Raw genomic sequence first — 12,152 nt, forward strand, 5'->3', positions numbered from 1 at the left:
TTGAAGCATTGCTACAGAATTAAATGCTCGGAAATGGGTGATATGGCTGTGCATGCATGCATGGAAACAGAGCTTTATGCAGTGTTGTATGGGTTTTGCTTGGTATTTCATTGTAAACTTAATAGCACAATCCGTGATATTCTTTCTCCCATGTTAGGCGACCATTTTTAAACTAGTTACTATCTACACTTCTTATCAAAGAACTTTTAAAATACATGTAACAAAGATATGCCCAATTAACATAGGCCAGCACAAATGTTTGCAAAAATATCTACCACATTTTAAAATGATGTTTAAAATGGTTTACTAACACAGGGCACACTACAAATAAGACCAGTTCTTAAATTACCATTAAGACAGGGGGTTCAGTCCATGAAACTACAAAGTCAGTCTATATATTTGACTAGATCATATCATATATTAGTTTTATTTGAAAGCTATTTTCAAGTAATGGACACTATATTAATTTCACTGCTGAGTTTGCCCAGCAAATGACAAATTTTAGGAAAACTAATTAAAAGGTAAACAAACTAGATTTGAGAAGGTCTAGATGCCTTAAATTTGGGCTGACAGCCAGAGAAATGTCTATCGTGTTTAAGCTCAGTTGTAAGTAAATTAGTTCTCTCTGCCCAGGAGTTTTAATTGTACAACAGGACAGGATTCCAAGGTTGCATACCTGAAAGTGGCCAGAGAAGAGGAGGACCTGGCACAAACTTGTACACTGATTCTTGAATTTAGAAATTTAGTCAACTCAAGGCTGTTCTTTCTGAGACATCCACAGTGGAGAAATTGGAGGTACTACAGCTGTCTCTTACCTACAGTTCTGTAGAGTCAATAATCTGCAACAATAAAGACTGCCTACTTGTTGCTGAGTTTTCTGTCCTAGCTTGTGAACATTAAGGTTTATAGAGTTCCTCGTACACAGAGGAAAGGTTGAGTGGTAAAACTGGAAACAGAACTCCTTGCATACATGTAAAATGCTCAGTTAAGCAAAGGAGGGCTGTAACAGGGTCAGCTGGGTACTGAGCTCCCCGTGACGTGGGGTGGCTCGGCAGCATCCTCCCATCAGTCTTCCCTCTCTTCAGGGCTCCCAGTTAAACTCCACAGGCCATTCTGGCAGGGATTTCTTTATTTTCCAAAAACAGTGAATCAAAATTACAATAAAATTAGGGAATTACCCTGCCTGCCTTCGTCTCTGCCCTCAGGAGTATCTTTTCCTGTCTCTGGCAATCCATGAAGTTCCTCCTTCTCTGCAGTTCCTGCTATTCTGTCATCTCCCCTAGCTGGAGCTCAGCCTTCTGGCTCTGGCTTCTAGGCCCTAAACCCTCTCTCAATCAGGTTCTCCTACAGGAGCCTTCTGCTTACTGCAGCTCTTCTCTGCCATAGATTCCTCTTCCTGTCCTCTGCTCTCCTCTTTATAGACAACAGCTGCCCTCTATCAGGCCCCATTGAAAGGCAGTTAATGAGACTCAGGTGGACTGGACCAGTTCCCTCTTAAAGAGCCCAGTCTACCCTTTGACACGGGCCAAATGTTTTTCTGATTAACAGCGTATGGTAAGATATTTTTGCAGTCCATGGGACAGATGGTGGTGTTCTCAGAGACACCTGTAAAACTCCATTACTTCAGTGAGGTTTCACAGGCGTAAGTAACAGTGCACAATTTGGCACAAAATATGGCACCAAAAATTGTTAGATAAAAGGGGGGTGCATACAAAAACTAACCAAATGAACATCTTCTCACATTCATCAAGGTCCTGTTTGAAAGCCCACTGAAGTGACTGAGAGACTTTCCATGTACTTCAGTGGGCTTTGGATAAAGCCTCAAAAAAGGAGGATACTGAAAGAACATGTAGGATACAGCTACACAGCAATTAAACACCTGCAGCTGGCCTGGGTCAGCTGACTTGAAACTTGTGGGGCTCAAGCTGTAAAATTGCTGTGTGAACATTCGGGCTTGAGCTAGAGCCTGGCCTCTGGGATACCGTGAGGGGGGAGGGTTCCAGAGCCTGGGCTCTAGCCCGAGCCCGAACATCTATATAGCAAATTTTAGCTCCGCAGCCAGATCCCAAGTCAGCTGACCCAGGCCAGCCACAGCAGTACCACCGGTCTTTTATTCCAGTGTAGACATACCCTCAGTGGTAGTTTCCAGCTGTTGTATTCCTTTCTTGTTTGACAGTCTGTAAATAGGGACACTTGTCTTTGAAGCTCAGCAAGTATCATCAGCGTGACGATGCACTGAGGAGGTTGAATACAATCAGTGCAGCAACTGTGTAGCATGGAAAATATATTTTACAGATAGATTGTTTGCTGTAGAGGGAATCTTGTTTATTGTGGAATTCCACTTTTGAACAGTTCAGCTCCTCCGCTGAATAAAAGCAATATTTCTTTATTTGAATGCACCCTTTTAATGCAAATATATACTTTATGGTATTGTCTTGCTTAGATAAACTCTAACATATTTCTTCCAGTAGTTCCCCTTTTTGACAAAACATATGATGTGCTATCTTCCAGTGTGACTTGTATATAGAAACTGGCATTGATGCTAGTATGCACCTAAACATGAGCATACTAGCAGAGGAAGAATCTCTAAATATATATTTTGCATCTTTTTTCCTCTGCAGAGCTCAAAGCATTTTCACAGATTGGTAAAATGAGGCACAGAGTAATTAATTGACTTGCCCAAGATTACATAATAAGAAAATGACACAGACAGGAATAAAATCCAGGTCTTCCAATGTCCAATTCAGTGCTCTAAACAGTAGATCAATCTGTCTCCAGAGGCTCTGTTTGGTTCAAATACACACCCAGGTGTATACCTGAATCTAATCTGAGCTAATCTGCCCTCCAAAGTAGAGCTGGCTGGGAAATGTTTTTTCCCTTCCCTCTGAAAAATTTCAACAAAATTGTTTTTTTCTTATTATTTGCAGAAGTTTTTCTTTGATTTTTTTTTATGAGGTAGGGAATCTAAAAATTAAAACTGAAAATGTTTGGTTTACTTGGAACAGCAACCCAAAAGATGTATGTGTGTTTTTTTATGAAAACACAAAACAATTGACCAAAAAATGACATTTCACGCAAACTTCTGTTTTGTCAAAAAGCCATTTTTCATCAAAAATATTTTGATTTTTTCCCCAGCTCTACTGTAAGCCAAGTCAGGAGGTTTTATAGAAACTATTTCTCTTGCAAGATTTCTGGGATTACATGCTTCTGGCTGGATTACAAACACTGAGAGAGGAACCTTTCTTGTAGAATTTTTGACACTTCTGCTTTCGGTTCCTGAATATGGAAGTGAAGAAAGGCACAAAAAGTTTTTAAAAGAATAAGCAAGCTTTTTTAACCTAAAAAATGGTTTAGCTTGGGGCTTAGTTTGAATTTTGGACAAATATTCATGTCATTTGTTTTAAACAGCATCAATTTGCCTGTCCCTAAAACAGATTCGAATATAAGTTAGGAATAAGTTAAAAAAACCAAACCAAAACATCTAAAAATACTCTGCAGAAAAAGAGACCAAATACTTTCAGCCACACACTCCTACTTCCTACCTTAAAGTATACAAGATTTTCCCATCATTCCATATTCTCAGAAGCTGATTGGGTGTAGTGATCCAATGAGCTTCTGCTGTTTTAGAATTTCGGAAGATAGTGTCTGGTATCCATATCAATCCAACCATATTGCTGTTTAGAGTCAGTATTTTCATGGTGCTGTTGAAACGAAGGCGGCTGTCTGTCCATGTCTGAGCAAAAAATATATCAATTTGGTATTCCTGTAATAAAAGCACAACATAAAAACTGAAGTTGGTTCCACGCATTCCACTTATATTTGGTCTTTGATAGGATATAGTTAAAGGGCTGTAGCCTCAGTCAGTGTAACTCGACATAGCTCTATTAAAATCAATGGATCTATGTTGATTTACACCAGCTAAAGAGCTGGTCTTTTAAAGTTTTTTTGTTTGTTTGTTTTCATTCTCAGAATTAGTTTACTTTAGGGGGAAAAAATAGAACATGATCTCCTGCATTGGCCTTTTGGCTTAGCATTCTCTGCCCCACCACACAGTCTTGACCATCCTTCTCTGTGTGAAGTCAGGGAAGTCACAACTGGACAATATATCTGCAGTGGCTTCCCTGCCTCAGTGTGAAAACAGAGGCTTTAAGGAGCTGCTATATGATGAAACAGCTGTTTGAGATTCAGGTAGCATTAGACAAATATGGCTAGTGATTAAATAAGTTAGCTGAAGAATGACAAATTGTGTGGAACATGGCAGCCACACACACACACACACATATTAATTGTTCTGTTGCATGTATAGCCTACAGCAGAAAGATGCCATGATCATAGATTCTAATTTATTTTTCTTTACAGATACCTCATGTATTTCAAATGCCAAGCGCCAGAACTCTCTTAAACTGCCATTAATATGCTAATCCAGATGCTACAATCTTATCTTTTCCATAGTTAAATTTTATTGCCATGTTTCTGTTAATAAGTAGTCATAATAAGGGTGATAAAATAGAAGTTACACACACAAGTATGAGCATGTGTATATATTATTACATACAAAAACTTTGTTAACAGATAGATATTTAAGTTTCAAAATCCAGTACTTAAAATACCAATTCCACATCTGCCAGTACAACCTTCATTCTGCATCCTGGTGCATCCAACCTATGCATTGAATGATGGGAGGATCTTGTGGGAAAAAATGTGATTATATAAAGACTTTATCATAATGCATAAGCATAAAGGGGCAGAATTAAGGGTTCCTGGTCAATATGGCAGTTCCTTGCTTGAGCCTTTGTCCAGCCTAATTTTCATTTAATGTAGGTTTTTTGCATGAAGGTTCCTTGGTGATTTTTTTTTAAAGGAAAAAAGTACAAATCAATTCTATTATGCACCACTGTAACAACTTATCATGTATTATTAGCAGGTTTGTGCCATGAATTTATCCTAGTATTCTAACTGTATTCTAGGAGCCATCTGGTTACCCTGCATTATTCCTATAATTACCATCTTTTGCAGGCCATCCTTCCAGAATTGATGTTATAACACTATTTATTGTTATTCATTGACACTATTAACCGAGAAACACGCTCTGGGACTCTCACCTTTCCATGATGAATGATCGATGGATATGTAAGAATTCTTAGCATGTATAGGAATAGCAGGTAATATATCACCTTATGACTTGCAGCATAGCTACTAACAGTCCCTAGAACCTTTCCCTTTAGCCTTTCTAGCTGTGATTTTTCTTTTTAATTAGCTTTATTTTCAGGGGTAGGACAAGAGATTTGACACTGAAGGGGACTTATTTTCATCTTGGTGTGCAGGGAATTGCGCATCTCTGTACATTGAGACAAGGAAGTATATCAAAGTATCTAGCTCATACTGATTGTTATTTCTATTTTTAAATACATGGGAAGTGCTCAGAAATTACAGGGATGAGGGAAATGGTCATAAAACTACTCACCTATATATATTTATAAATGTTCAAAAATTATTGTTTCCTCACTTTGCCATTATTGCAGAGAGTGGATTATTCACATTATGTTCTACTATTTGCCCCATCTCTGCCAGCTCCTCATTGCAACACCCTGGAGAAGAGAGGCTTGTATGTATTTACCTGATACAGAAGGGAATATGCTAGACATGGCCACATGTATAGCAGTTTTCTCTAACTGCTGAGCTAGTGGAACTGTTCCTTTAGCTTGCAAGCGGAGACCAGTATTTATGGAGCCAAAGGCTATTAGCCAGCAGTATATATACAGCTGGCTAATGAGCATGGTGTATTTATAAACAACAATGGATTGATGCAAGATGTTCATATTTGAAATTATTTGATAGGAAAAGAATGCTTATTTTGATTGCCAAATTATTTCTAAATTTAGGAGCAGCTGTAATTCTCTTTTGGGATATTGTACACACTTAGGATTTTGCTTATGCAAAAGGAAAGACAGTTTAATTAATGTCCACCATACTTTTCTTCCCCATACTCTTCACAACACACACATTCCTTCTTTTTAAGTATTCCAGGAGGTAAGGTAGTCCAGTTGGCGTTTCCTGTTAAGTACTACATTTAGAACTCCCTAGAGGTTATTCAAAATACAACTGGTAAAGCATAAGACCGGGATGGGCAGATGCAACTCCATTTACTTGAATGGGTTGTTTAAACCAGGGCTGAATTTAAACCTGTTTGCATATATAACTGCATTGGATCCTCTAGTAATAAAACATGGCCTATTGTTTTAAATGTGTCTCTCTGTCCTATGCTCAGCGTGAAATGATTTATTTAAGCAGTATCACACAACAACTCAGTAAACAGCATTTCCCCCCCCCCACACACACACACATATGTCCTAACAATTTAGCTCTGTTTAAAAGTAACACATTACAGATGCAATGTACTATATTCAATAATAAGGGATAAACAGATATTTACATCTGATATCTGAACTGTAATTTCCCCTTTTTCTTCATCCATTAATCCCTTTAAAAAAGGATGCTAGATCAGTTCAGCCTTCACATTAATCATTGTAATTACCTCAGCCTTCATCCAAATGGTGAATGGGGTTGCTATTTAGGTATTCCATTTTTGAGCTAGAGAAAGAGAGGTCAACTTTGAAAGCCGGATGTATAAAATTAGGCTCCTTTGCCCAGATCCTCAAAAGGTATTTACTTGCCTAATTCTCGTTGATTTCAATGGGAGTCAGGCACCTAAGTGCCTTTGACAATCTGGGCCCTAAATTTTAATATATAGGCACATAAACATAAGTGGCTTGATTTTCATAGATGCTGAGTGTGTCTCTCCCAGCAGTCAATAGACAACATGCATTGCAGTGTGGAGGAAGGGTGCAACGGCCTCTGAACCATTTAAATCCCACATAGGGACTGTGCGAGGAATCTGCTGAGTGTGCACTCACAGGTGATACTTGCCTATCCATTCCATGCCACAGGAAGGGTCTCCATGCTAGCTTCACGTAGGAGTAAGTATTTGGGCCATAATGTATGAAAAGACAAGGTTTTACCTTTTAGAGGAATACGTAGGCCAATTGTTTTATAGAGGTAATACTAGCATTTATGGTATTTAGGCAAGAAATAATCTTTATCTTAAGTTCTATGTAAAATCTTCTGCCTAGAAAATCTTAATGGGAACAGGTTTCTTTGCTAACACCAAGGAATACTTGATGAATGAAGAATTAGAAAGCAGAGAAACCAATCTCACCAATTATGGCTAGAGACACATCAATTTTCTAAACACATTTCTGAGATGTTACTGATGCAAAAAAATAATAATCTTCTTGCCTGTTCACAGATATACATAAACTTAGACATTATATACAGTAGGCCTGCTCCTGATTACTTATTTATGAATTACGGAAGTAGTTTGTACCCCTGGGTGTTAGAGGCCTGTGGGGCTAGAGAATGGGAGGAGGGTCTTGAATTCTTCTCTCTGGCACTGATAGGATAGAGACGCAGGCCCAGATCCTCAATGGTATTTATGCTTCTAACTTACATTGAAATCAAGGGAAGTTAGGAGCCTAAATATCTTTGAGAATCATCATAGATATCACTGTAGTAGGTTGATTAATGTGCCTTTCCACCTAGCTGCAATAGGACCATGACGATAAAGGGAGGGGAGATATGGTGGTTGTAGAAAGAGTAGATATATGTCTGGTGTGGGGAGGGAGAGTGAGGGATTGACACCATAGGGTATTAGATGCTCTAATATGTGAGACAGGGAATTATTGTGAAGTATTTTGTGGGTAGGTGGATTGGAAAAAGGAATTGCACATATTTAACTTATTTACAAATCAGACCAAACATCTGTTTTTCTTCTCATACTCAAAGGAGACATGGAGAGGAACTCTGAAAAATACTGCATGTTATTGAATGCCCTTGCTCCTGACTTGGGCAAATCCAAGACCACCAATCGTCCATTTGAAATACTTGGTTTCACTCATAAATTGCATGGAAGCATCTAGAAAGACAATATGTGATCTATCTTGCCAAACACAGAGAAAAAAAAGTGTAACAGTTTTAAGCAAAACACTAAAAATGTCCAACAAGACAGCCGTTACAGCTAGTCATTCCTGAGGGTCCCTTTTTGAGTATCCAGTGCAGTAGCTGTCTGTCTGAGGTACTTATATGGCCCCCATCACTGTAGTATCTGAGCACCTCACAAGCTTTAGTGTATTTCTAGTAACAACATCCCTGTGAGGTTGGGAAGTGCTATGTGAATGGGCCTAAAGGGGTTAATGAGAGCTAGTGGGCACAATCAGCATTGCACCACTACACATGCACTAGGCGTCAAACCTGGTGGGAGGAGCTAAAAGGGCTGAACCCGGCATCCAGGCCTAATTAGGAAGGAGAGCAGATCTCTGGCATTCACTCAGTGAGAGGAGCCTGGTGGGAGTCAGGGAGCTGAGTGGGCTACTGGCAAGTAGAGGCTCCCTGAAGGAAGGTAGGTCTAGAACAGGGATCCCAAGGCAGTTGGGAAGGAGCAGCAGGAAGTGAGTTTGACCAGGACTCTGCGAGGAGGGGCCTGCAGGGAGCACGGAATCTCCTGCTGAGTCAGGGTCTGCCCTGCAAGGGGAGTGAAGAAAACTCTCCCCAGGCGGAACCAACTGGTTAGCAGGAACTGCAGCTATGCAATGAGTGAGTGGAAGAGGCTGAGAAAGAATGGGGCTGATACCCTAGGAGTGCAGGAAGAGGCTGAGGCAAAATCCCAAGAAAGGCAAGATAGGACGTGGTCCAGGGAGGTAGTCAGAGGTCTGGGTAGTCAGGCCTTGATTATCTGTTCAAGAACTGGAACCCACTAGAGAGAGAGCCTAGGATGCCCCACCATCCCACCAAGAAAGGTGGAGTGGAACCCCCCTCCCCAACAAATGGTAAGGACTACTGAATCCCCTGATACAACGGTAAGTGCCGAGGGTCCTATATGAAGTTGATGGACTCTTATTTGTTGGACTATTGGTACCCCAGAAGTGGTGGGAGTCTATGTGACCCGGCCAGAAGGCCAAGTTGCAAGAAGTAGCCGACTACCACAGGGCTAGAACAGCAGTCAGCAGGAAGCTCTAAAGGAGGAAAGCCTGCTGTGCTATGCCCAGCCACATGGGGGCGTACTTGCTTGTGAATCATATGCTTACATCGCTATTTTACAAACTGGAACTGAGACGCAGAGAGGTTAAGTGATTTTCCCACGGTCACACAGGAAATCTATAGTGGAGCAAGGAATTTAATCCAGGTCTCCTAGTTCCTAGTGTAGTACCTTTAGCTACTGGACAATCCTGCCTCTGCAGTCCTTCAGTGGCCACTTTCAAGTAAACAAAATTACTGAATGTCCAACAAATATGCTAGACATCCCCCACAAGAAGCAAAGATACAGTCTCTGCTCAAAGAGCATGCAATCTAAATCAGACCCATAAATAACCATGGGAGGGGGGGGGGTTGAAAAAGCAAATTCAGAGGTGAAAATAATACAGAGTTACTTGTGAAGTCTACACTTATCAAAGTTTTTATTGTGATTTAAAATACACCTCCCACCATGGGCCTTGATATTGTTTTTAACCAAGTTAGGCTTGTGACTGTAAGACAATATACATGATTCAGACAACTTTCTGGGCAAATTGCTAAAATTGGTCAACTGTAAATGCACTTTCTAGACTTGTGTTTGAGGGAATTGCACATGTTTAACTTGTTTAAAAACCAGACCAAACATCTGTTTGTTTTCTCATTCTCCAAGGAGACATTGAGAGAAACTCTTAAAAATATTGCACGTTATTGAATGCCCTTGCTCCTCACTTGGGCAAATTCAAAACCACCAAGCTTCCATTTGCAATGCTTGGTTTCAACCATAAACTGCATGAGAGCATCTAGAAAGACAATATGAAATCTATCTTGCCAAACACGTAGAAAAAAAGTGTAACAGTTTTAGGCAAAACACTAAAAATGTCCAACTAACCAAAATATCCCAATATCATAACTGAAAATACGCCATTAACCATATCAATTACTACAATGCTGTATTTCTAACAGAGAAAATCTCAAATTTTGATACATTCCAAATAAGCCATTTCATTCAAGTATATTTACAATTGCTTCCTTTTCAGATATGTAATTTTTGCCTTAGATAAACACTTAACTCGGCATTTGTAGTATTCTCTATATTTATTGTAGGGTATACTAAGGAAAGACTGAGGTAATATTAGCTAAGACAAATTTTTAAGGATCCCTGCTGTTTTGCGTGCGACAGACAAAAGGTCAGTTTTCCAAAAAGTTTTTAGTCTGCCCTTCAACTGTGCATATGCACAAAATTTGCTTAGGCAAAATTGCAATCTTGTGCATTCACCTGTTAGAATCTGTACATGCAAACCACTTTTATGCACAATGTACACATTCAAGGAGGATTTGTGTACAGAATTTCTGTCATCTGATTGAACAAACGGATGGTGTAAAACTAACTTCCCATGCACACCCACAGATAAAGGCCATATTTTGAAGATACAGCTCAAAGTGTCAGGGGTTCAACCAAAGCCTCTTTCTAAAAACCTTTGTTTCCTTTAGACAAATTTCAGAAAGTCATTTTTTATATATATATATATATATACACACACACACACACACACACATATATAGCAATTAAATACCCAAAACACAATTTTTAAGTTACAGTCCAAAATTATCATGTTATTTAAAATCAAAAGAAATGTAATTCCTGTACAACACACAGATAATAAAACATGAATTTTACAATCATGAATGTGGAATGTTTGATCTCAACTGTAATTCATAGATAGCGATATATAGATAAAATTATTCACTCTCCATTTCAGCTTCAGAAGTATCTACTCTAGTATTACATGATTCCACAGCTACAATGCTATGAGCTAAATTTTGGAGAGTATATGCCAAAGAACAAAAAGAAATTCTGCAATTCCTCCTGTGAACTGATTACATTGATATAAATACAAAATCATAGGAAGGGATTAAAACAAATGCAGCTTCTGTGTGGAGGGAGGGGAACCCTGCAACTTTCATGCAATTTTCCTATATTACTAGAAATGTAATAGGTAATATATGTAGGTGATTACACAGGTACTCCTGATATGCCTATCTACCCTATTAATTACCTGCCTGATATTAGAAGTAATTGTTGCAGTTTTTTTTTCAATTTACCCAGATCTGGAAAGCTCTGTTTGTTGCTATGGAAACACTCCCACCTCTATTCCTCTATAATGAAGCAATAGTTCCCCTCCCAGTTGCTATAGTAACAGTGTGCAACAGGTTCCTCTTCACACAACAGCTGCTCTTCCTCTCTGCATTGCAGCTTTGGTCCTCACAGCTGTTAATTGCCATTATTATGCTGGAATCCACCAGAGTTGTCTAACTAGAACCTACTACCCAGGTTCTTTGGCTGTTCTTAGCAACATGTATCTCAGTACTGCTGAAAACAGCTCAGGGAGGGAAGCCAAAAGCACTCGTTATATGTGACACGGGGCAGGATACAGAGGTACTATTTTTTAATTATGACATATTTTATGGGAATATACTACAGGTGAAATTCACCTGTAAGCAAAGGGTCAAAATAATGCATATGCACAACTTAAACCCCATATCATGATATCAGTGATGCATAGGCCTATGCTGGCTTTTCCACCCAGGGTTGAATGCTAAATGCTCTCCAGCCATAGGCTTTCTCCACTGCAAAGTATATAAAGTCCACAGGGTCCTAACCCCAGTCTCTTTTAAAAAGGGCTGTTTTCAACATGGCTAGCCTTGATGGAGCCATCTTCAACTGACTTAAGATGCTTAAACTATAGAGATCATGGTTAATCTGATTAATTACTGACCTCTGTAAGCATAAGAGAAGAAACTGAAATCTAAGGGCCAAATTTTGCACGATCACTCCATTTTCCTCACTGGCACAACCCTGGATTTACACCAGTTGGATAGAAATAGAGTTTGGCCCTATTTTTGTTGCTCTAGTCCATATTTCAATACAATAACAGGAGACCTTTGTTTTATAATCATGTTTTATCTCACCAATGTCTCTAAAATATATTTCATAACACACCATGGTGAATGTTTGTTTCAAAAGTGGGGCATGAACCAGTTCATAACATACAATTCAGTTAACAACAAGAGCAGAAAAAATACCA

The 12,152-nt window shown here is 39.2% G+C and overlaps 1 protein-coding gene across 1 annotated transcript in view; it reads right to left on the minus strand.

Annotated features, from left to right (window-relative positions):
* Positions 1 to 12,152, minus strand: part of GABRG3 (gamma-aminobutyric acid type A receptor subunit gamma3) — a 543,124-nt gene that overhangs the window by 240,811 nt on the left and 290,161 nt on the right. The window contains exon 4 of the mRNA XM_065403796.1: positions 3,543 to 3,763. Coding sequence (XP_065259868.1) covers positions 3,543 to 3,763 — 221 coding nt within the window. The remainder of the gene's footprint in view (positions 1 to 3,542; positions 3,764 to 12,152) is intronic.

The sequence above is a fragment of the Emys orbicularis genome, chromosome 1, assembly GCF_028017835.1.
Source record: "Emys orbicularis isolate rEmyOrb1 chromosome 1, rEmyOrb1.hap1, whole genome shotgun sequence".
NCBI lineage: Eukaryota > Metazoa > Chordata > Testudines > Emydidae > Emys > Emys orbicularis.